Genomic DNA, 27,479 nt, shown 5'->3' on the forward strand with positions numbered 1-27,479 from the left:
AAAGTTGACATGTTGACTTTATTCTCATAATTTGTTATTAAAGTAGAACATCGTAAACTAAACTTCATCTTAAAATTAATATTTAATTTACTACATTTTCTCAAACCCAGTCATAAGTTATGTAGCACATTAAATGTTTTGTGTTAAGTGTTCCCGGAGCCATGTTAATCGCTACGTGCTTCTTAAACTGACTTCCTCTTGCACTAAGAGGTGGCGCAGGCAGCACACAGAATACATTAATTTCATGATATTCCTCCTCCCTGAACATTTAGAATGTTAAGATAAGTACTTGATATAATTTTCATGATGAAATGCATTAAAGCATGTATTAATCATGTGGGGGCATGGTGGCGTGGAGGTTGCACTGCTGCCTCACAGCAATGGAGTCCCGGGTGTTCCCTGCCTTGAATTTGCATGTTTTTCTGGTGGGTTTACTTGGCATGTTTCAGTTTCCTTTCAAAGTCATGTAGGATGTGGGGTTTTGTTATGCTATATTAACCCTGCTAGTATATGTATTGCTCGTATTCACCCTGCTACTGCCTCACACACAATGCTTGCTGGGATGGGCGCAACCCTGAATGGAAGGCATAATTAAACATGTATAACGAAGATTTTTTTTTTAAAGTTCTGAACACTCCGTGGTTTAAGTTTATAACTAGTTTTAATTTCACAAAGACGTTTACCGTGTGGTGATTGGTTATGTGGAAAAAGAAAAAGGAGGGATAGGAACGTCAGACAGACAGCACGCATGCAATAAAGAAAGCCCGCTCAGATGAACATCCATTGAATTCTGTGTTCGTGTCTCCGAACACCAAATCACGAACCCAACATTTACACAATATTTAAGTTAAACCTGTGCGATACCTATTCGTACATCCAGTTTTTTGGAGCCTCGTCACACCTGCCATAAAGTTCTCTACTGAACGTACACCTGCTGGACCCTTACTGCGAAGGAGCATCACTACCATGCATGTTTATTACCTGGTTTAATGCATTTCATCCTGAAAATTATATCAAGTATTTATCTTAGCATTCTAAATTTTCAGAGAGCAGGAATATCATGAAGTGAATGTATTCTGTGTGGCGATCGTGTGCCTCCTCTTAGTGTAGAGGAAGTCAGTTTAAGAAACGCATAGCGATTAACAACTGGGTCAGGGAACACTTAACACAAAGCATTTAATGTGCTACATTAACTTATGATGGGTTTTGAGAAAATCTAGTAAACATTGATTTTAGGAGGAAGTTTAGTTTACGACATTCTACTTTAATTACAAAATAAACTATAAGAATAAAGTGGAAATGTTGAGAATAAAGTCAACATGTCGACTTTATTCTCGACACATAGTTTTTTTTTTCTTCACTGTGTCTGCATTTTTTTTTTTTTACTGTGACCCTAATACGCTTCCGTAGGGCTATACCACAAATAGCATTATAAATGCAAGTTGCAGTTTTATTATTTATGTATATAGCTTAGCTTGAAGCAAGGTCCATATTAATGCAATTTGCCTTAATGATGGTTCAGTTGGTAAAGATGTCATCACCAAGTTGCACTGTTTTATTTTATTTTATTTTTATTTGGTGAATACTGTGTAATGCACCTGGGCTTGAAGTCTTGAAGTAATAGTATTATTACTGGAAGTTGCACTATTATTTATTTTATTGTTATTATTTATTAGTTTAAATATTATGCAGTTTAATGATGGTAAAGTTGTTTAAAAAGTCACTTTAACGTGTCAGTGGACAGAAACTGTTAACATTAACAGAAAGTGTAGTTGGTTTACAAAAAATATTTACTATTTATTCCTTTTCTAAGACATGTTCAGTGCAATACAACTTTTGACAAGCACCTCTGGATATTTTACTAAGTCTAAATTCCTCTTTGGATGGTTGAAAATATGTTGTCAAAATTTTAGCTTAAGCTGTTTGCAAAATTTGTTCAATAAAAAGGTTCTATTTTGACTGCAACTGTCATGCAATGTGATTCCTTCTCTTCATTAGTGCCACCCCCTTGAAAACTATCACTTTATGGGGCCTTGCCAACCTGTATTAATACTTGTGTGCACATTAAAATGTTTTTTTTGTACAATGTACAATTCTCATGACAGTGGAATAGATTATTCTTCGCCAGTCTACTGCAGTAATTGCAGTGGAAAATGTGGTTAACATCCACTCATGCATGGGAAAAAAATACCGTTGAATACCGTGAAACTGGAATAATTTTAAAAAATACAGTGATAACAGAATTTTGGTCGTACCGCCCAGCACTATTCTTTATATATAATACACTACCGTGGCCGTTCGTTAGTCTGTCCAGGATTTTAAATCACCTGTAGCTCGCAAACCGTTTGAACTATTGAACTGATATTTGGTACACATATACTCCATTACTTCTACTGTCCGCTTTCGGGGGGATGATTGACCTCCAAGGTTATTCCATTTTTTATTTTTATTTTATTTTATTTTATTGTAGAATCAACTCTCGGCAGTGGCCAGCAGGCATACCAGTGCTGTTCTCAACCCTACCACTTTCACCATCACTTCCCCTACCTCTTCATATCTTAAATCATTCTTGAGGCAGATTGAAGACTTAAGTGCCAGCATAAGTGAAAAATTAAGGAAAATATACTAAGTAGTTGCAACACAAACATTGACTTAATCAGTTTTAACATGAAAAGATGCCAATGAAAGAAGAGAAGAAGCGGGCCGCTAGGGTGGAGAAAAGAAGAGCTGCTCAGAAAGCAGCAAGCGCAAATGAATGCTAAACATACAGAGAAAAAGGATGAAAACTAGGAATGCTCAAGTCAAGTGTATTCCGTGCAGTGCGCCATTACTGGTATTCACATAAAGTATGAATGCAGACACTTGGTTAACTGAGCTAAAAGGCAAATTTGACAAACATCCCACTGATTATGACCCCCAGCCTGTCCTCTCACCTATCACTCACACTAACACCTCCAAATATAAAGATCAGGACACCCTAATACTAATTGACACTGCTTCCTACACAAAACAATAACAGCAAAACAAAAAGCCTCTGTTTTAATTTTTTGGGGCCTGTTTGAGTTTTCCGTGCACAAAAATCACTGATTTATACATGTACAAGCCCATCTGACAGAGATGAGATAAATTGAAAGGCTTTGTGGAGTCCCAGATGTAATTTTTAGGTCTGCCACAGACAGCCCAGTGACTAATATCTGAGACTCAGTTTATCTGGGCCTTGCAGAATTACTGTTTTGATTTTGGGGGGAGCCAGAAGTATTTTATTTTTTTTTTAAACTGAAATGCATTTTCATCCTGCAGCACGAAGAAGGTGAGGTTGCTGGCAATTTAAACCTTCTAAAAATAACTCTGCTCATGCTCTGCACTGCTGGAAAGTAGAACCATTGCGATAAAGAGTAAGCAGCATGCCTTATCTCAACTCATAAAGAAAAAAAAAACACACATAAAAAGGATTACTATGTAGGTGACATCCTAACAAAATGAGACATGAAAAATGTTAACTAGGGTTAAAGACTTTCAAATTGAAATAAAGGCACAGTGGCTCAATACCTGAGAACAAGATCGGGGGGTTAGGGGTCCAAGCTGAAAGGCTGTGGGGTACATTTCAATGGTAAAACCGCGAGTCTTGCCTCTGTTTTTGTGAAGTCGCTCTAGTGTCACTTCAGTTTAGGCCAATAGTGTTCATGCACAGTGCTGCTCATCTCAGAAAATCGATTCATTTAGTTTTCTTTCTTCTCTATAAAGAAGTTTAATAAAATCAGTAATATAACCCGCTAACCAAATTCGGGATTACAGGAGCTATACTGGCAAATTCAGATAACAAGTAAAAGAATCACTTTATTACTGCTGTCCTGAGTACAGGATATTGGTCAACAGTCACTTAATTTGTCCTACCATAGTCTTATATCTAAAGTTCTCTCCCAGGCATGCAGATCTGCTGTAATTTAAAACTGCTGCACACAGTAAAACTAATTGATTTCTGGAAATATTTCTTTTCATCATTCCTATACAAATGTGACAAATTGTCAGTTGGTGACAAATATTTTCAGATAAGGAAGACAAAGGTTTCAAGATAATTTAGTTATACTTACAACATGTTTCAAGATAACTTAGTTATACACACAACATGTCACTTATGGCGGCATTTTGTATGTCGATGAGCACAGTAATTAAGCCCATGTAAGAATTTCACTGTACTCTGTACACATGATCCTATAAATTTATGATGACTCTATAAATGTCTTTACAATAGGGCTGTCAGATCAGATGTTGCTAGTAAATGTGAATTTATTGAAAAAGTAACTCAAACACAAAACTGACAATTTAAGAACAGTAGATAGATAGATAGATAGATAGATAGATAGATAGATAGATAGATAGATAGATAGATAGATAGATAGATAGATAGATAGATAGATAGATAGATAGATAGATAGATAGATAGATAGATAGATAGATAGATAGATAGATAGAACTTTATTTGTCCCCAGGGGAAAATTTTTATTTTTACAGAAACTCTTTAAATAAATAGCATAAATAGATAAATAAATAAACATACTCACTTTGGTCTGAACACACACCACAATGACTATAAAGCAAGAAAATTAAAAAGAAAGAAAAGTTCTGACTTGGCTGTCACAGTCACAGTGAGGCATTATGCAGACGACTTGCTGTTGGTATAAAGAAGCGTTTCTTGACACAATTCCACTGAATAATTTGTTGGTCCTCAGTGTTAGTGTGTCAGAGAGAGGATGTACAGCATTGTTCATAATGGCACTCATGTTTGTTTTAATTCTCTCCTTCGCTACTATCTCTGGGGGTCCAGAGTGAATCCTATAACCGAGTTTGCCCTTTTAATTAGCTTTTTGATTCAGTGGGCCTCTCTTAAAATGATGTTACCATCCCAGCACACCACAGCATAGAAAATCGCACTGGCCATCACAGAGTTGTAGACTATTTCACTGCCTACATTGAAGGAATGCAGTCTCCTAAGGAAAAATAGCCTGTTCTCCCCTTTCTTATTTAGTTCCTCTGTGTTCTGAGACCAGTCCAATCTGTCATTAATGTGGACCCCCAAGTATTTGTAAGAGTGGACCACCTCTATATCCACTCCTTGAATAGTGACCAGACACAGAGATTCTTTGGTGCAGTGAAAGTCAATACCCAGTTCCTTGGTGTTGCTGATGTTTAGTTGCAGACAATTCTCTTTGCACCAAGAGACAAAGTTCTCCACCTGACCCCTATACTCTGTCTCATCCCCCTTTATCAATACACTCCATTAGTTCAGATAATCTGAGAATTTCACCTAGTGACAAGACAATCAAACAGTAGTTTGATTTCTTGTATGTCACTCTGATTTCAGTATCATGTTACCCTGGACATATTATATGACATGGCAGTCTTTGGGGATATGGGAGAAAAACTGGAATACTAGAGGAAAAAAACCCACGCAGATATGGAGAGAATTTGCAATTTCCACATGGACAACAACCAGGTTTTAAAATTCAAACCCACAAGATGCATAAGAGAAAGTGCAAACCTCTGAGCTACTGAGTCACCTGTGAGTAATACATTTAAGTTATAAAAAATCTAATAAAAGTTCACAGGATTGTACATGTAAGCTGTGAGAAGTTTCAACTTATATTCAAATATAGAATATATACTTATTTTTAATGAAAGCTAATTTTACAAATCTGCTGTACACTGTATATTTTGATTATGAAACCATTTTATATATATACTTTATACTTTTTGTCAACTTTCACCAACTCATAAACATCACCCGTGCAGTTTTTAAACCAGGCAATGCAAGAATTAATGAAAAAATAGGTAGATACTTTTACCAAAAAATATTCATTGTAACTCATCTCTCTTTAAAAGATGCTACTTTTCAATAGCTTCTAATGAGGAGGACAGGGCCTCTGCTCGAAATGTTAACCAAATGTGAAATACGTGCATTTGTGTGGTTTATTTTTTTTTTTTATTTGTTTAATTCTTTATCAACTGCAGCACCTACCTACAATGAAGTACGGTGCATAGAGGGTTACCTGGGCAAGTGGTCGTGCAGGCGCTTTTCATGGTGTTCTGCCCCTCACAGAAGGACCCTCCATTCAGAGGGGTAGGGTTGGTACAGCTTCGGCTCCTCTTCTGCCAACCTCGGCCACAGGTGGCGCTGCAGGCCGACCACGCTGTCCATGTGGACCAGCCACCATTGACTGACCAAGAAGGAAATGAAACGAGAAGAGCAGCCACATTTACCCCAAATCTCCACAATGGAATGGGCAGCACTGCCACCTCTTAAGGAGCACCTCAAACAATTTCCCAGGCTCAAGCAAAAGGTGCAAAGACAGCAGCGTCTACCCCACCAAAAATCTGAGCAGATGTCTTCAGCACAGCAGTCCACAGCATCACTACAGCACATTACACCATGCTGCTCTACACGAAAAGGCTATGAAGCAGCAGCCACAAGCACGCTGATGCATCATTACAAGAGACTGCATTGACAGTACAGCAAGACATATGAAAGTGCAGACTGCAAATTCATTACAATAGGAATGAACTGGCCTGATGATCAATGTACACATCCACACACATACGGATAAATGAAGCAAGCCGCAATTGCACAAAATCACTTACCCTAAATTCTGAAGTGCAAGAGTGAATATAATTATTAGGGATGCTTTAGAACATAATTCAAGTGGGCATTCACTACTTTTCACATAGTGACACTCATAATTGCTCCATCACAATGTTAACAGGACTCTCCTTCAATGAAGGAAACCTGTCATTAACTTAAGCTGATGTTCATTGATGTATGTTTGTGTATATGGTGGTGGGGGGAGCTTGTGCATCTTCCTGTTTTCAATTATTTTGGTTTTCTCTCTGCACTTTTTAATATTAGTAATCAAATTAGAACAAATAAGATTGGAGTGGACTGGGCACTGCCATATGGCAGGGTGCAGGCTGTAGTGATTGTGAGGCAGTGTGGTTCACTTTGCTTCTTTATTCTTCACATTTGAAATGGAACATATGGAAATATGATACCCTGACATTTTCTGAAAACAGGGATAAATAAGTAAAATTATTGACCATAACAAAAAATAATTGTATAAATAAATGATTTATAGATAGTGTTGGATAAGCATGCTTAGGTTCTGATAAGGTAAGAGTGGTAGATCCAAAGGATAGGTTGACATAGTTGTTGACTCCTTCTTGCTTTTCATTCACAGAACAGAGGAAAAAAAATCACAGGAAGAGCTCTGACATCACTTCCATTATAAGTCCGGAAGCCCCGCCCCTTCTGCCTCACCGGCTGTTTAAGAAGATGTCAGACCTGATGTCAATATTTAACTGAAGAGGATGAAGCTCCTTTCACAGCAGAGCTTTAATGCAGTGACAACTGCAAAGAGCCCATGTGATGTCCCACTTTCTCATTTTTTTTTGTTTTCTTTCATTTTAGCATTAAAATGTGCTGGGTAGCTAGTGTAACCCATGAAAGTCTGAATGAAAATGAGAGGTCTCCTCTTTCTGGTTATGTGAACACAGCTAGGTACAAAAGTGTGTCAGATTCAAGGATTTGCCTTGCTGTTTTTTTCCCTTTTGTATTTTCCCTTTGGAAGTGAAGAATATCAGAACTCTATCTTGGATATTTCCACAGCATTTAATGCCAGCAACCTAAATTAAAAACACCCTGCTATATTAATAAAGGGAGGAGGACTCTCATATAATTGAATGGAGAAATCAAGAGTTTTCAACTTAATACTTATCTGATGCTGCCTACAAGAGAAACTTGCTCTTCAAATTGAGGAACAGGCTTTTCCAATTGGAAAATAATATAAATGAATGTAGCCAGAATGTCTGGTTTCAAAGGTGTTTACATGGATTCTGGCATCTTAGTTAGTTATAAAATTATGCAGAGGATAAAGACCCCTGTGAGACTAAGAACAGAAATGAGCAATGTGCCTCCTTGGATTTATTCAGTTCCCTAACTGACCTATTCACAACCATCAGATGACAACATCTTTAAAACTAAAACAATATATACCATGTAGAAACAGGAAATAATCTCATCATCTGAAACCACTTTTCCTGGTTAGGGTTTCAGTGGAAGCAGGGCAAGCTGGTTGACCAAGACTTCCCTTTCCTCAGCTACAAATTCCAGTCCTTTCTAGGGAATTCCTAAGTGTTTCCGAGCCAACCAAGAGAGGTAATCCCTCCAGCATGTTCTGAGTTTCCTGCTGGGTCTAGTGGGGCCATCCTTTCTTCATGTCCAAACCACCTTAGCTGGCTCCTCTTAATCCAGAGGAGCAGTGACTCCAGTCTAAGCTTCGTCAGCCCAACTACCCTACAAAGAAGCCTAATTTCTACTGCTTGTACATTCAATCTCATTGTTTCAGTCATTACTCACAGCTCATGACCATAGGTCAGGACAAGGATGTAGATCAAGAGTTTTATCTGTAGACTCATATCCACCACCACGGACTGGTACAACACCTGCAAAACAGCTGCCACTAAACTTCTTGTCAATCTCACATTCTTTATTCCATCACTTGTGAGCAAAATCCTTAGATGTTTGAACTCCTCCTTCTTGAGAGAGAACCATGACCTCACACTTGTAGAACTTCATTTCAGCCACAAATCGCTTAAGTGTGTACCAAAGATCACAGTCAGATGAGGTGAAGAGGACAACATCATCCGCATAAAGCATTGATGCTACCCTTAGCCTCCCCAACCTGCCACCCTCACACCCTTGGCTGCACCTTGATATTCTGTCCATGAAATCTACAGACAGGAGTGGTGCCCAGACACAGCTTTGAGAGTCTGACACCTACAGAGAATGAATTTGACATAATGCCACGTATTGAGACACAACTCTCACTGAATTCATATAGAGAACGGATAACACTCAAATGTGGGCCTGTTACCCCACATCCCTGCAGCACTTCCCACAACACATGCTGAGGGACTCTCTCATATGCTTTTTCCAAATGTATAAAACACATGTAGACTGGGTTATCATACTCCCATCACTCGTCACCAATTGTGCTACTGTTCCACAGCTAGAAAAGAATCAACATTTTTCCTCTTGTATCTTTTGCTCAACAATCCACAGAATCTTCTCTCCAGCACCCTTGCATTTGCCTTATCTGGGAGGCAAATGCCACAGATGTAAGATCAGGGTAATCTCTTGATCCTGACATTGGCCTAAAGCTATATAATGCTTGGTGTCTAAAGTGAGTAGAACACAAACAGCAGCTTTAGGAAATGACTTGCAACTGCATGGAGAAAAGTGCTGAGCTGTTCACTGTGTGATGACTTCATGCCCAGGATGACTTCATGCCATCTACATCACCTCACCACTCCTTTAGTGAGACATTAATACCAAACTTAAACTTGAAACTTTCATTACAGGTAGGGGTGGAGTGTTAGAAACTCACAATGCTTTGTCTGCCTTTATTCAGTTATTGTGATAATAGAGACTACAGTGTCAGTGTTTAAATGTAGTACTTGAGCCTGGCATAAGTTGAGGCAGTCCCTAAAAACATCAATTAATCATATGTCCTGGAAAACATTGTGATTTGACCTTTTTCTACATTTAGTAAAATCGATTTTAGTAAACAAATTCAGATTTTATCATTTGTTGGTGCAGGAAAATCTGGCTTGGTGTCACTGGGAAAGAAAGTGAAAAATGGATGTGTTTTTGTTTAGTCACAGTAATACATGAAATATTATGGGGTTTGCCGTTGTAGTCAAAGTGAACAATGGGTGATTACATTACAACTGAAAATTAACTATGGGCTCAGTGGTTTTTACACATCTGTCACTACTAAAACATTTGTAATCATTGCTTAAGTAACTTTTCTTCATTTTCCCCAACAACGTTTGTCTCTCAAAAACAAACAGGAAAGGGAGTAATAAATAAGGTGAATCAATAATTGTCACACATACCCATCTTTGTACTACACTGTGCAAAACAGTACTTGCAGGTTCTGTCCTGACAGCATGGTCACAGACAAAGACAGTTTCCCATTCAAAGATATTTGCTAAAACTCTTCCTTCACCATATAGTTACTGCTTGAGAAAAATGAAATGAATGTAACATTTTTGGTGGTTAGAAGCAACTTTGCTAAAACTCACGTCATGTATTGCTTTCCCCTTATGTTTATATGAAAAATGAAATATATTTAACACTTTATGGTGGTTGGAAGCAGCTTTTGCACAGCAGCAAGAAAGCATAAGAGGAGATTGCAAAGCAAATCATGGACACAGACCAGCAGAGGTATCTTATTCATCTTCCTTGACATATTTCAAATACTGTATCCATTGGTTAGCAGCCAAATTGTTAGATTTAGAGGAAAAAATCTGACAAATATCAGGAGGTTAATAGTTCAATAAACAGAGACAGGCTCACAGATTGATAAATAGTTAGAGGTCGATAGAAATACTGAGTTTTGGGCATTGAGAAAGTACAGATAGTTTCTTATAGTGTACTGTTAAAATCTTAGTGTTATATTTTGTAAGATAAAAGCAGTAAGATGGAAGAAAGTTTGTGAAATCAGACAACCATTACAATAAATGCAGACTATAAAACGTTGCTAATAATCAGTTACAATGCATATTGATCCAGGTACTTAAAGGATCCAAGATTAATTGTTTGAGCCTATGCCAATATTTCTTTTATGTTGCCACATTGCCATTTTGAAATGCATTGCTGCGAGTCTTTTAGTAAATTTCAAATATCTGCATTATTTTATTAGGCTATTTTCAGATTGTTTTCATACAGTAGATACATAGTTGCCCACCCATTGTTTGATTAATTTGGTTAAGGCATTTGTATATTTATTCAGATCTGATGAGGGATCTCTTAGCATGTCCCAGTTTGCTGATTTTTTCCTCTGCTTATTTAGCGCAGCATTGCACCACTATTCCTACTGGCTCCTTCCATTTCATTCTCCGCGGTAAGCAGGAGTATTGAGAGTTTTCTTTAAAATAAGGACTTTTGTTATTTTATATTCTACTTTTGCACTTCTGTTGCCCAGTCAAGTCTATACAGCACAAGCCAGCAAAGAGGTATGAAAAGCCAAGGGTTCCCTTTGAGGTAACCACATCTTGAAGAAAGTATCAGAAATGCAACAAGCACAAGATGTTATGCTATTCAGATGGGGTTGATCTTCACCCATCACTGAGAAGGACTATCTGACGGCGCTAAATTTAAAAAAGCCACCAAGGGAGCCTTATATGTGCTCCACTCACTTTGTGGAAAAGGTGACAGCAGTCTGATATCCTTGCTTCAATAAAATGCAAAGTCCTGTTACAGAAAGGACAGATACCTAGTGTCACACATGTGCGACTAGGAGGGAGCTGAATGGACCAAGTGAAGGTAATTACACGCCAGGCCAGGGGGTGGCAGGGTGTGCTAAACCTTGTTCTATTATCTCTGCAGGCCAAATATGGGAACACCTGCCTGATTTAACAGCAACATCACTTCCAGTTCTGGCGCCAAGGAAGATGGCACTCAAATGACATCACTTCCGGTTTCCGGCCTCAGATGACATCACTTCCGGACTCACCCTTTAAAACTGCAATCTTCTCCACTACCAATTCAGTTCAGTCTGGAGCTCAATCTATGCACATCAGTGCTTATTTAAAAAAACCTTTTGCAGCCAGTGTGCTGAGACTCATTCTTTTACAGTGGCATATTCGGCAGGATGGCTTCCTTGTGGAACCGGAAGTGACGTTGTTGTTAAATCAGGCAGGTTTTCCCATATTTGGCCTGCAGATGTAACAGAACAAGGTTTAGCACACCCCACCACCCCCTGGCCTGGCTGCATGATGGTTAGCTCTGCTACTACACAGCCCCAGAGTTTTGTGTTCAAGTCATGTTTTTGTGAGTTCACCCTTTTCACTTTAAAGTTACTTTATTCTAAACTTGAGATGTTGCTGTTCAGTTTAAACATAACCAGTATATTTTCCTAAGCAGTGAGTTTTTGTTTAGGTTTATATCTATCTTTAGGCTGTATTTTGTCAGATGATGACAATGTCAAAGGTTACCACAATAATCTGATGCCTGCTGAGACAGACCAGGCACCAGCATCCATTGTTTGTTTGACTTTTTGTGCTATCATTAGCAAATGAGGTACAGACATCATTAGTTAGCTAAGTTAATGTTAACATTAGAGAACTATTTACATATATAGGAAAAGTCTGCAACTGTCATGCAGTAACTCCACTGCTAGGGAGTCTTATAAAAATCTTATGACAAAATTCCACTCTTTAAGGATCACAAAAGATCCTTACCCAGGAAGATGGCTATAAATGAAAATGGACACTCGTTTCCATTCACACATGGCCTAAACCTGATTATTTCTTGATCAGGTTTGCGTGAAAAAGGATATGGTGTGAAGACATAAATGTTGGATTCATTTCCTAACATATAAGCAAAATTTTGTTGAGAGTAGTCCTGGATAGTGCATCCAATTCTGTTCTGCTGATACAATGAAAATCATAATGAAGTTGAGATTTACTTGTTCTGTTGAACTATTTCAAGCACACTGCTACCAAAGGTAATTGGTTCAAATTATTTACATATTTTGGTATAAAAATAATTTCACTTTTCTTCACAGAACCATTTAGACAAATCAGTAGAAATAAAAACACCCTGAAATGCCAGAATCAAAGTTTAATAATCTTAATTGTTTAAACAGTCCATAAACTATTGTATATGTTTGTATTTTATTATGTTTTTTATAAGATATTTGGGGTACTGTATTCCACTGAGGAGCACTTTCAGGTAGTTATCCAAATCTGTGGACTATGGCTGAGGTTAGGCAATGGACTTAATGAAGACATTACTGGTAGAAGGTTGACTGACTGGACTTCTGTCTTCTTGAATTCAGACTCAGGACTAACAATGGCCTGACTGTCCTGTTGTCTGACACTTTGGACAAATTTGTTGTTTTTCTTTTTCTTCTTTAGGTAATTGGATAGGCTTTGCATTTTCTCTTAGCCTGTGTCTTTGCACTATTTGGGGCATCACTTTACTTTGTCCCTTTCCAAAAGTAGTTGAGCTAATTTTTAACATACAATTTATAGATATATCAAGCAAATTAAGAATGTTAACATAATGCCATGAGGTCAACTGAAAGGACCAGAAAATAAATGGGAGTCAAAACAGAACAAAGTTACGGCAGGTTTCGGCCATCTGTAAATCCTATTCAGTCTTTTTTGGTGCTGGCATTTCAGTGACTTCATGCGGCAGGACAATGAAATGAACACAAGACCACATTTCATTGTACATTTCAATGAAGTCACATTCCAGTGTTCTTGAACTAATTATATCACAGTTAACTGACATGCCCTTTCAGTACAACTGTCTTCAGTATTGGTAAGAATGGATAACGTATACAGTATGTTTAATGTCAATTTTGTCTATTAAAAGGTGTGCTGTGTGTAGTATAACACAACTGGCAATGGCAGCTTTAGCTCTTTTGGAGGATATCACCAATGACAGGCTAAAGCAATTATTCAAGGATTGTGACAATTTTTTGGCTCATGATGATGACTATATGCCAATTTAGACTTCTTCAAGCCATCCATTTTCGAGTTGTGTTCTGAGTTAGAGACTGTTACAGAGGCTATCCCACAGAAATCAAGTGATTCATGTCCCGTTACAGGTTTTAACTACCATAGGGTGTTTGGTGATGGGTGCATTTCAGGACTTTTTTTTTTAACTAGGAATCTTGCAGTCATCCCTGAGCTGTTATGCCATCTACATGGAATGGTATGCTTAACATGCTACCCAGATATAGCCAGTATCCTTCCTGTCAGGGTGAGCAAGCTGTGATCAAAAGGCCATTTGCAGTGGTTGCTGATTTTGCTAATATAATCTGCAGAATTTTCTGCACACATGCTGTTAAAAAGGGACCATCACAGAATGAACTTGTTTTTGTAAAAACTAAGCACTTTAATTTAATTAACATACAACTGATATGTGATGCTCAGATGTGTCTGACTAATATTGTTGCATGGCTCGATCTATGATTCTTTTATTTTATCAAATAGTAGTGTACGCAATTTAGTATATTACAGACAACTTGTGAAAGGTGATAGAGTGTACACCACAACAAAGAAGATATAATAAAAGGCACTCCCGCATGCGACCAGTGATGGAATTGACCATAGATAATTTAAAGGTTGATGGCGGTGTTCGGACTTGTTGGGCGGCACACTGTTGTTCAGCACCACAAAGGTTTGTGATGGCGTGTGTAGTACTGTGCAGCACAGAGCAGAAATATGGATAACTACAATTCAGAGATGTTTGGATGTTGTATAAAGGCTCGATTATACTGCAGCATTGACATTTTATTGTCAAAATGAATCCATTTTTTTACATGTTTAAGAAAAATGTTAATATCATGCGGTTATGCATATGCAGCCTGCCTCAAATAATTCTATATTTTGGCGGTGGTCTTGGCATATTGCCATTGCTCTCTACACTCATTCTTTTTATTTGTGACTCATACGAAGCAACCAGCAAAAAGAATGTTTTGCGATTCTCCACTTCAGTCAGCGATACTCAAGTTTGCATTTATTGAAATATAATTTTTGCCATTTTCCTCTGCTCTCTCATGGTTTGTGGTAAAGCTCAGGAACATGAATACATTTACATAGTGATCAGATCATGAATATTCAAATACAGCATTTTCACGCCATATAGGGTAACTGACAGGTGATGATGGGGAGTGGCTAAAAGTGCCTGCACATGCGCATAGTTTGAAGCTGTTTTGAGATTTATTAAGGAACTTGGCATGGCATGTGGCATAAAAACGGTTTTATAAATTTTATTTTATTTATTTTTTATTGTTATTAGAGTGTAAGAAAAACTTTAGTATGGAATCTAAGAAAGGGTTTATACCTCAAGAGGACAGGAGATTTAAGTGACAAAACCTAAAACAGTACCCAAAGCTGCAGTCAAAAAACAAGGAAAGCAACAAATCAGAGAAACCAGAAATCAAAATAGAACTTTGAAGATACTTTGGTTTCTGCTTGAGAAAGCCACAAACTCAGACACTTAAGTGAACCTCAGAAAGCCATGTAATGGCCCATCATGCCTAACATCCACTTATTTCTTAGCTTCTGACATACCTGCCAACAAATGCACGACTACAAAGTATGCAAAACAGTATATAAACAAATTGTCATCACAGGAAAGTTTAAATAAATAACAAATACTTTAAAACCACTCTAAATGAGAAAACTAATGTCAGGAAATGATACACTGACACCAAAAAAAAAAAAAAATTAAATCCCGCTGAATTAGAAGCCAATAGTAATCAATACATGAAGAAACACAACTGACTAACTAATAGTCACTTTATAAAAAATATATTGTGTGCATTCAAAGCTTGCTTGACATTCTTAATCAATATGTCTTGGGCTGCTTTAAATGTGCTCTTTTCTTGGGAGCGCTAACCAACTGTAAGAGAGTAGGCATTTGTAAAATTTGTAGCCTGATCAACGATTTTTGGAAATTCATATTTGTAGTTGTAGTCGTAGGTAGTCATGTATGTACAGAGAACGATGAAATTCTTCTTGTAGGTCTAACCTATGTGCAACATGTGGTATTCCATGGTTCAAAGTACGGCATGAAGTGGTTATGGTATAGTATAAGTATATATATAGCATATATATAGTAAGTGCTGAATGGAACAGTAATACTTTAGGAGCCACACAGCTTTTTCATTTTTTAAATTATGCATTTCCACTAACAGTACAATTGCTTCTTTGCAGTTTAGTAGTTGTCCCATTACAAAATAATGTTTCAGATATCTGGAGAGAGAGGGGGTTAGTTATATCAAAATTATTTAAAATGGCGCAACATGCTCACTCTTTTGCTCAACCTGAATTCACATCAGTTGGTTAAACTGTTACATGGCAGAGAGACTACTTAATGCTCAGTGCAACTGGCACAATTTATAGCATTGGCTAAAGCTGGTGATCAGTTAAACATTAGCAATGGGGTAAAAACTGTCACTACTGGGGATTTCTCCACTTTGAATATACAAAAGTCTGACTCTGCTGAGGTAGTTTGTAACAATCTACACAAACCAAACCTCAAAGATAAATTTCAAAAGACACATAGTCCCCAAATATTAACACAGATGTGTGTGCAAACTGAATCAAAATCATAATGGTGGGAAAAAACTGAATGTAATAATAATAATAATGTAGCGCCTTTCATACACTCAAGGACACTTTACAATTCAATACACACATTAACAAGACAGTAGAAATTACATACACGAAAAAGAATAATACTCATTGAAAAGATGTGTTTTTAACAGAAGTTTGAAATTAATAGATTTTTCCTCACGAAGGCTGAGAGGGAGAGAATTCCAAACTTTAGGGGCTATCACTCTGAAAGCTCTGCCACCCATAGTTATTAACCTGTATTTAGGTACAGTAAGTAACTTAGCATCCGATGATCGTAATGCATGGGCAGGAGTGTAAGGAAGCAGCAGCTCCAACAGATAATGAGGGGCTAACCCATGAAGGGCGTGATATTTATAAAAATGAGTGTAGGTCACTGAAAATAAACATAGTAAGTAAATCTACATATTCATTTCATTAACACAAACTTAAACAAATTAATTCCAAAGACATTACTAAGAGCTGGAGCATAATTTACAAGACAATAATTAAAAAGTAACATTAAATAACAATAAATATACAGCACCCAGTGTCTGAAACCCTCATTAGAAAAGTGCAGGGTCAGAAGTATATTTTATTTGGCAGCAGTGGCAGTGTTACAATAGTGGGTTTACACTAAAGTATTCTGCTGCTTGGCAAAAATCGTAAAATATGTCAGCCACAGACAATGCCACTAAAAGAAAAAAAGTTTTTATAAAGTAAAATTGAGCAATCAATCATTTTGCTTTTTTTTATTTTTTATAATGGCTTTTCTGTGCCTGAGTGATGACTTGATTTTTCTGAACACAATGACTCATACAGAATAAAATGATTTTCGCTTTCTTGAACTTTTTGATATACCACTCCTTGTATATTTCTATATAACAAATCACATACTGCACACTAATAATGTTTGTTTATTGTCATGCAATGACACATGATGACTGCTATTTCTATTTTCCACTAGCAACTGGAACCAGTTGGAAACATTGCCTGATTTATGTTTTTTACCATTAGTTTTTTGTTTTTCCTGAAAATTCCTGAAAAAGGCACCCAAATTTCTGTGCATGGTTGGTTCCAGCTCTATGTGAGGAACTTGTGCCACCTCTGTAATGCCTCAGCAGGGCATTACATATATATAGCCTGTGTGATGATGCACATGACAGTCCAGTACCCCTAAAACATTTCTAATTATAATTACATTTCAATTATCAAGTTTCCTTTGTTTTAAGTAATACTTGTTTTATAGAAGATGAAGCAACAAGTTTATTGGACCTCTTCTGAAGAACTGTAAGCACTTCCTGGCAATGATCAATATAACTTGAAAATTCTGGTCTGTTAGAATGTACAGGCAAAACTCTGTGCAAAAATTTTAAGCACCCTAAAATTTTTAAATAAATTTTGGTCTTAGATGTTTTTGTGTAATATGAGAAAAGAGCAAATTTCAGATTTCCAAGCATTGATTTTTCAAATAAATTAAATATTACAGAGAATCTTTTGTTTGTCATCAGAGGAAGTAACATCCTAAGTAAACACTTTTAAGATAAAAAGCAGATTATTTTGTAGGACTCTAGCCCAGTGCTTGCTTAAACAAAGCTAACAAACAGGTTGTAATGATATTATTCAACCAAAGTGATGAACTGAAACAGAAATGGGTGTAGAAGAATCAGAATGGAAGAAAGACAACCAGGCAGTTTAACCTGTAACTCATCAATTCTTACAGCATTGCAAGACTGAGCATAGCAGCAAGAAGCAAACTTGTCATCCTGCATCAGCTAGGTTATTCTAACCAAGCTCTTATGAAGTACAAGGAAACAGGCAAGGCTGAGGACCAGAAATGCAGTGGAAATGTCATGGAAACTGAGTGCAGCAGACAGAAGAGACATTACATTACAGATCTTAGAAACTGGAAAATGTCCAGTCCTGCTATCAACTCTGGACTCACAAAAAACACAGGCACTCAAATATACTTCTCCACAGTCTAGCAAAGTTATGTCAGAAGAAGTCTTCATGAAAATGTTGCTGCCAAAAATCCATTCCTCTGAAGCAGAAACAGTACCAAGAGACTTGTGTCACGCATGCGCATCTGAGGGTCATTCAAAGGGCTCTCTTCAGGTATGTAATACCAATGCAAGCCCCCAGGGGCCACGGCTGCTAACAGTCTCATCTTTCCTTTCTCCCAAAGAGCTGACAAGCTGCCCGAATACGGCAATTGAACCTGCCCTGTGGTGGATCCTTACTATATGAGGTGAGACACAAAAATAACCGGATTTGTAAAAAAAATATTTATTGATGAATTACAGCATTCTAAACATTGTCACCTTCTATATGCTCCCCCTCCCGATCTCTACACCACTCCATACGTACAGTCCATTGATTGAAACAGTGCTGGAAGTCTTCTTGCTTGAGACTCTTCAACAGGCTTGCCGTTTCTATCTTCACTTCATCCATTGAAGAAAAATGTGTTCCCTTTAGGTCACTTCTGATTTTAGGGAATGAATAAAAATCACAGGGCGCTAAATCGGGCAAATAGGGAGGATGATTGAGGACAGGAATGTTTTTGTCAGTCAAAAACTGCTTTACTGAAAAAGCAGTACGATCATTTTGAACAATCTGATTCACCGTTTTGATGTTTTCATCCGTCCGAGATGAGTGTGGGCGACTTGGGTGTTGAACATCTTCCACATTTTCTTGTCCTTCCTTGAAATGTATGCGCCACTCAAAAACTTGTGTGCAAGACAAACTGTTATCACTGTACACTGTTTTAAACATTTCATAAGTTTCTGTGGTCGTTTTGTTCAATTTTGCAAGAAATTTGATGTTGATCGATTTTTTCCCCCGACATTATAGAGGCATCTCATGTTGCGATTGTTGTGCAAATACTGACTGGGCTATTCACAGGCTATACCTAGCCAGTTGGTGGTTTGAGAGGATGTGTAAGATGGGATATAGTTCTGTGATTCACGTTCGGCTCACTTCCAGACGGTTTTCCAGGAAAGCCGCAAGCCCAGTCCAGTTATTTTTGTGTTTCACCTCATATGTACTGTATATCCTTATCTTAGTGGACTTCGCCATCAGGTACCTGGAGGCCATACCCCTACAAGTGGCAAATTCAAAGAGCATTGCCCGGGAGCTTGTAGGTGACTTTCCACTGGGTGGAATCCCCAAAGAAATCCTGAAGGCCCAGGGGACTCCCTTAATCCTCAAGCACCTTGAAGGAACTCACCAAACTATTCTGCATCACCCACCTCAAGACCTCTGTGTCCCATCCTCGAACAGATGAGTTGGTTGATTGATTCAGTCAGATGCTCATGCAAATGTTGAGAAAGGTGGTGTGGATGGATGGTAGATACTGGGATCAGCTCCTGCCCTTAGTTCTGTTTGCTTTGCGGGAGGTATTCCAAGCTAACACTGGGTTCTCCCCATTTGAGGCAATTGCGTGGGCTCCTTGACCTGATACAGGAAGGGTAGGTGGGAAAGGCAAACCCCACTTCCCACAACATACTTAAATATGTCACAGATTTACGCGAATAATTCACTAAAGCATGACCTCTCATGAAAGAGCATCTTGAGGCTGCTCAGTGATATCAGACCCTGAGGCACTCAGCTCCACGAGTTCCAGTGAGGGATGGGGTAATGGTCCTGGTACCTAAATCCCATTCAAAGCTCCTGGCCCATTGGCAGGGGCACTATAATATCCACAAGCGGAAGGGTCTCGTGGATTACCTAGTGTACCAGCCAAACTGGCAGCCAAGGTGCTGGATCTACCATGTAAACCTACTCAAACTGTGGCACCCTGATGATGTCGTGGCTACTCCTGCTGTGTCATTCCACATAGGGCCCTGCACATTTAACTGTTTGGACACACTGACTCCCAGGCAACAGGAGGAACTGGGACAGGTTATCACTTCCGTCCATGGAGTAGTGTTCCCAAAACCGGGTTGAACATTGCTGATTGCTCACAACATTGTTACAGAACCAGGGGGCATTGTCAGGAAACATCCATATCCTTTCCCAGAGGCTAAGAGGTCTGAGGTAGAGCTGGAAGTGCAACAAATGCTTGACCTCTGCGTTACAGAAACCAGCCACAGCCTGTGGTCCAGTCTCATAGTTCTTATACCCAAACCCGACAGAAGTTGACACTTTTGCAACGACTTCCACCAGCTAAACCAGGTGTCCTGATTCAATGCCTACCCCATGCCGAAGGTGGATGATCTCCTAGAATGCCTTGTTGGTACTTATCCACCCTCAACATAATAAAAGGACATTGACACATTCCCTTGATGAACTCAGCTAAAGGAAAAATGTGTTTAGCACCTTCAGCAGACACTGGGAGTACCATGTCCTCCCATTTGGGCTTCACTGAGCCCCCATAATGCCTATAGTGCTGCCTACATTGATGACATAACCATCTTTTCTGGAACGAACATCTACAGAATGTTTTAGCTGTCCTGCATGCAATTCGTGATGCCGGTCAACCCCAAGAAATGGCAATTTGAGTTGACTGAAACTAAATACTTAGGCTACGTGGTCGGTAGTGGTCCAAAGTTGTAGCCATTTGCTACTGGCTCTGGCTGCAAAGCAAGCAGTAAATACAAGCCTTCCTGAGATTAGCAGGTTATTTCCGAAGGTCTGCACCCCCATTCTGGGAGAGGGCTGTGCCCTTGACAGTTCTTAAAAGGAACAAGTCCGCTAACGTGATGGTATGGAATACTGTAGCTGAAGCAGCATTCAGTGACATAAAAAATACCCTAATGTTTTAGGTGTACCTAACTTCACATTGCCATTTTCCTCCCGACTGATGCCTTGGACACCGATCACAGTGCCATGTTGATCCAAGTCGTCAACATGGCTTAACACACTATTAGATAGATAGATAGATAGATAGATAGATAGATAGATAGATAGATAGATAGATAGATAGATAGATAGATAGATAGATAGATAGATAGATAGATAGATAGATAGATAGATAGATAGATAGATAGATAGATAGATAGATAGATAGATAGATAGATAGATACTTTATTAATCCCGATGGGAAATTCACATTCTTCAGCAGCAGCATACTGATACAATATATAATATTAAATTAAAGAATGATAATAATATTATATACCTCAGTCAGAAACTGTTGGTACACGAGACAACCTAAACAGGCCCTCGCCATCACCCAAATCTGATATTATGTCCTGGTAAGGGAGTTGACCGAAACATGCTCCCCCCTCCAATGGCTATGTGCCCAGAAGAATTCGAACAACAAGGTGACCGGGTGGTGTCTTAGTCTTCAGACATTTACATACATGTTGCTCCACTGGTGGTGATCCTTCCACAGAAGCGCAGATGCTCACTCCTGGGCCCATGACCTCTTGGCTAGGTTTCCTCGCCTCGATGGGGCTGAAATAAGGTGGGGGGTGTGTCACACATGCGCATCAGAGGGTCATCCTCCCGGCTTTTTTCGGGTATGTAATACCGCTGCAAACTAGGAGGGGCGCTGCCACCAATAGTGATGTCTTCCATTTCTCATGCAAGCACTGATAAGCCACCCGAGGACGGCAAATGAACCTGCCCCTTCCAGTTCCTGGAGAATAAAGGCGCGGCAGTTTGGAAGTATAGGAGTTGAGAGTTGGAGCAATCCCAATATGAAGAACGATATAAAGTTATCCCTTTGATAGCCAGTGTTAATTATAGCTGCCTTTTTTGTTTCCTATTTTGATGCCATTGTGCAGTGTTTTTGTTCTGCTTGAAGAAGTAAAACAGGGATAACCAGCTCAGCACCACCAAAATTTTTTCATGCCTGCAGGTCCTTAATCCCTTGGAGACATCACGCTTGCCTATACACAAAACCACAAAAGACTGGGGCATTGAACAATGGCAGCAAGTGCTATGGACTAACAAGTCAAAATCTGAATTTTCTGATTCAAAGAGGAGGATGTTTGTCCATAGAAGAGATGAGTATCTGAAGCCAACAGTGAAGCATGGTGGAAACTCCCTGCAGGTTTTCGAGCTGCATTTCTGAAAATTCATATGGCGATCTTGTTAGAATTAATGGAATTATCAGTATTGTCAAGTACAGGCAGATACAAGCAAGCAAGACAGACAAAGTCAGTAGAAGAACTGAGGCAAGTCTTCAAAGATGTAACAAACTCCAGCTGATTTTTCTATTAAAATGCACATCAATAAGTGGACCTAGGAGAACTGGTCCAGTTTTAAAGACAAATGGTGGTCACTCCATATTTATGCATCCATTCTCTTAAACCACTTATCCAGGGAATGGTCACAGGGTAGCTGGAGCCATTCCAGCAATCATTGAGCATAAAACAGGAGAAACATCTGGACAGGGTGCCAATTCATCACAGGATGAACATACATGGGCCAACCTAGCAAGGCCAATTCACTTCTGTGTCTTTGGGCAATGGGAGGAAACCAAAGCACCTCGAGGAAATCCTCAGACATGAACCATGGTCTACATGTTGTGAGCTGTCCATCACTCCAAATTTTGATTTGATTTCATTTTTTTATAATTTACTGCTCTTTGTAGTGCATTTTTTAAAGGCATATTTTCTTTACAGAATTTTATTACTTGTGTGAAATCACAGTGTTATAAAAGAGGGGGCTGGGCAGTCTCATGGTCTGGAACCCCTGCAGATTTTATTTTTTTCTCCAGCCGTCTGGAGTTTTTTTTTTTTTTCTGTCCTCCCTGGCCATTGGACCTTACTTTTATTTTATGTTAATTAGTGTTCCCTTATTTTAATTCTTATTTATTTTGTCTTTTTTTCTCTTTCTTCATCATGTAAAGCACTTTAAGCTACATCACTTGTATGAAAATGTGCTATATAAATAAATGTTGTTGTTGTTGTTGAATAATAAAGGCATTCCATTCAACATTAAATTGTACTGAGAAAATGTCGAACGAATACAAAAATGCAGTTAAAAGAACATATTTGCACCATATTAGATTATTCCATATCTAAGGTGGGAGTAAGCACACAGATATGCATTGCTTGCATTTGATGTACTCACTTTACAAGAAATAACTCCTCTGAAGTAAATACCTGGAATGGTGAATACAATGGTGAAAAAGCACCATTGTTCTGCTTTTCTGTGTTTTTACAAATTGTATGGATTTACTTTCTTATGCATTTACTATTGTTGGATTTTCAGCCAACCAATGTGTTTTAAAGCCCATGTAATTACATGCATGAGTTGATTCATTTTCTCAACATTTTATTTATTATATTGTTGTGGATAGCCAGAGTTTAACCCTGCAGAACAAGTTACAAAAGAGAAATGGACATAGGACAAGACATCAGTTTATCAGTTTATTCTCTCTTTCACATTATGCTATTACATTACGAATTACCAATTAAAGCAAAATAAGTAAGATGAAGGAGGAGTAAAGGCAATAGGGTACACAGTGACTGGCACGGGAATGGAAGTTGTACACATAAGAATATGCCAAAATAAAAAATACCATTAAAATAAAAATACATTTGGTTGGAAACAAATGTTTCAGGAGAAGATGAACATTAAAAATTTAGTTGTTACTGATATTACATTACCAAAGAGTATGTTTAAACAGCAACAATAAAACTAACTGCTCAGTAAATCTGAAATGAAACTCGTTGCGTCTGTCTGCATCCCTCTGGAGTTACATCATTCAAATTATGGGTTCAGAGCTTGCAGTAAATATGAAACCATCAAAGAGAAAGCCTGTGTGAGAATGATCATTGGCAAGACTCCAGACTGGTGCTTACAATGCTTAAGTTCTAATATAAAACTTAAAAAACTTAACTTAAAACTTAAAAAAGTTGTATATGTAAGCGAGACAGTGGTTGAGATAGAGAAGGCTTTTAGCCAAACAAATATTTTTTTCCCTTTGAGCCATAATATATTGATGAGTTAGCCAAATTGATAAAAATATTTTGAAGCCACCCTACATAAGTAGTTTATAATTGCAATACAAGGCTTGAAATGGAGAATACAGTGAAATATCAATCAATCAATCAATCAATCAATCAATCAATCAATCAATCAATCAATCAATCAATCAACCAACCAATCAAACATGGTGTAGGAATAACAACTTGCTCCTAAATACTGCCAAGACCAAGGAGCTCGTCATGGATTTCAAGAAGAAGGCAGACAACATCCAGCCACTCATCATCAACGGGGACTGTGTGGAGAGGGTCTCAGACTTTCACTTCTTGGGAGTCACCATTAGGGAGGACTTGACCTGGGGAGCACATGCTGCTGAGGTAGTGAAGAAGGCCCAAAAGAGACTCTACTTCCTGAGAGTTCTCAGGAAGAACAATATCCCTGAGAAACTGCTGGTGTTCTCTTACCGCTGCACAGTAGAGAGCATCCTGGTCTACTGTCTCTGTGCGTGGTTCTCCAGCTGCACAGTAGCACAGAGGAATGAGCTCAACAGGGTCATGAAGGTTGCCCAGTGGATAGTTGGCTGTCCTCTCCCCTCACTAGAAGAACTACATAGTTCCTGTTGTCTCAGGAACGTCAAGAAAATTCTTCAGGACCCATCACACGCAGGACATGCATTGTTTGAACACCTGCCTTCAGGCAGACGTTTCAGATCCATAAAGACTATGACAAATAGACTGAGAAACAGTTTCTATCCTTCAGCCATCACCATGCTGAATACTGCTAAGTGGTCAATCTGACCTAGTGCACCTTTATGTTTACAATACAGCTCTAAGTCAACATTGGCTAAGGGACAAGTGCAATATGACGTATGTATGAATGGAAAACAGTGTTCGGCTGTTATGGACTATTTTGGTACTTATTTTATTCCCTTTTCTTATTTTAGTTTTAACTTGAGTGATTGTGTTTTTATTTTATTTTTGCATTGGAAAATTTCACCTAAATTTTGTTGTACAATGTCAATAAAGAATGTGATTGATTGATTGACTAATATTTGTAACTGTCTTTAAATTATTTGATGCAACTCTGACTTGATCTCTCAGATATGCCTCATACTTTTCATCCATAACAGTTTATCAACAAAAAAATCCAAAATAGTGTCTAATTTCTTTTTGTGATCATTTACTTACAAAAATGGTACAGGGCCGCTATTGACCTAAGAATGTAATAGTGTTACAAAATACATGCCTGTCTGCATACAACTGGTTGCTAGCATCTGAATGTCATATTTGTCATTCTTGCAAGTTATCTGATACAGCCTGGACGCCGTCTCAAAGGTATTCCTGATGCTTTTCATCTGCAATAAAATAGTTTAAAATTACTTCTTTATGACTATCTTTTGTAAGAATGGCAATGGGTCACTTTGGATGTCTTCATTGAGAACTGCAGGACAACCTGTGGGGTTAGTTCATATGTAAGAATTAATGAACAGCTTATTCAATTTAGAGCATGCTATTGCTTTCAACAGTATTTGCCAAGTAAGCCTGACAAACATGGCTTGAAACTATTTCTTATGTGTGATGTATATACTACCATAAGTAGGCCATGAAAGCAGTCAGCTCTCCGGTCTAGCAGAATCAGTGGTGAAGACATTAGTAAAGCCAGTACTCTACTCTGGCACAAATGTAACTACTGATGAATGGTTCACAAGAGCCAATCTTACACTGTACAAGAAGAAAACTGAAGTTCCAAAGAAATTTCTTCCATGTAAGGCCAGAGACCCAGGGTCAAGTCTGCTTGGTTTTTGCCTAAAGATGACTATGGTGTCTTACATACCAAAGAAAAGCAAAGCAATTGTTCTGCTGTCAACTATGCATGACAAAAAGGAGATTTATGTATATGGGAAAATGTGCTATGGACCGTGTAGACGAATTGTGTCACCGCTACAGTGTTCAAAAAAGAAGCAAGTGCTGGTCTTTGGCTTACTTTCTTAACTGCCTAAACCTTGCCGGCATAAATGCACTGATTTTATAGCAAAGTCTCCAAATTTGCAGGCTACATGGTCATAAGAAGAATTTAGGTTCCTAGGCTTCCCATGGCAAAACTGAACGCATTGAATTTCTGTCTTGTGATACTTGTCAAAATAGCTTAACCAGTCAAAAATTGTAGAAGATGCCACATACAGTATGCCCATCATTGCTGGACTGCAAAATAGTGCACTGCTGCAGTGTGTACCAAGAACAAAGTTGTAATGACAATAAAAATGTCATTGTGATTATTGTGTTGAGTTACACTATCAATCCTAAATTAGTTATTGTTGCTATATATAAAAATTAAAAATATCTGTTATTTTTGCTTATTAGGCTAAGCTAGAAAAAATAATTAATTGTTAAATTAATATTATTAAATGTTCATAAAGTATTAAAAATGTTCAGGAAGTGTTCAGAGTGTTGAACAAACGATTAATGAATGTTTACATTTTCGTGACCATTTGTGGCTTGATTTTTTCGCTGTATTTGCTAGGTTTTAAAAGACCCAGGTATGTAATAGTGTTTGTTGAACGACCCATGCACACAAGGATTAATGTCAGCTTTGTTCATGTATTTATCTCACCGGACCCTTAACCACTTTAAACTGATGTCCAGTTTACAGTTTCATAAAGTTGTGTTTTTAATGAGTGTCTTATGGTGTTAACACCTAATTTAAACACTACAGATTCCTAAGAAAGCTGTTTGCTGTGGCTTTGGTCTTAATGACAAATGACACATGAATAGTCGCGAGCAAAACGATTTGTGTGAAACTGAAACTAAGCTGTACTCATTCCTTGTCATGTGTAGACATTTTATTAAGCTGTCAACCATGTTCTGTGCTATATTGGTAATTATTGTGACAGTTTTAGTGACTACACCCCTCATAATGCATTGGAGATGGAAAAGAAATCTGGAGCTCCTTGGAGCATTGAGCATGTGAGCTCTCATTTGCAGAAGTCATGGAACAGTAAAGATAGGTTGTTAGGTAACAACAAAGGAGAAGCATCTTTCCATGTAGTGAGTTAGTATTCCTGTGGAGAAAGCACAGCAATGTGCTTGATGAGGAGTTTTGGTGTGTCTTTGTGTTGAAAATGTGCAGCAAGTCACATTTTTTAAAAAGACACTGTGCTCCTCTGCAGAGATCTGAACGAAAGGCATGAAACGAAATATTTGACTGGTGTTCCTCAGATTACATGCATTACGCAGGTTCAGAAAAGAACACAGGTAAACGCGGATGTGTGAACAAGGTTTTAGAGAGCAATATTCTTTGTTTTTCTCGCCAAAAAACCAATAAAATCTCCTGTGACTTGTAGGGGGTGCAACTGAGCCCCTGATCCCAGACGCAACTACACAGACAACAGAAATCTCTCCTTTTATGAAGCT

At 38.2% G+C, this 27,479-nt stretch overlaps 1 protein-coding gene across 1 annotated transcript in view; it reads right to left on the reverse strand.

The window, feature by feature from the left end:
• The window catches only part of unc5a (unc-5 netrin receptor A), an 869,594-nt gene that overhangs the window by 185,243 nt on the left and 656,872 nt on the right, over positions 1-27,479 (reverse strand). Inside the window, exon 6 of the mRNA XM_028813729.2 lies at positions 6,048-6,215. Within this exon, the coding sequence (XP_028669562.1) occupies positions 6,048-6,215 (168 nt within the window). The remainder of the gene's footprint in view (positions 1-6,047; positions 6,216-27,479) is intronic.

The sequence above is a fragment of the Erpetoichthys calabaricus genome, chromosome 11, assembly GCF_900747795.2.
Source record: "Erpetoichthys calabaricus chromosome 11, fErpCal1.3, whole genome shotgun sequence".
Lineage (NCBI taxonomy): Eukaryota > Metazoa > Chordata > Cladistia > Polypteriformes > Polypteridae > Erpetoichthys > Erpetoichthys calabaricus.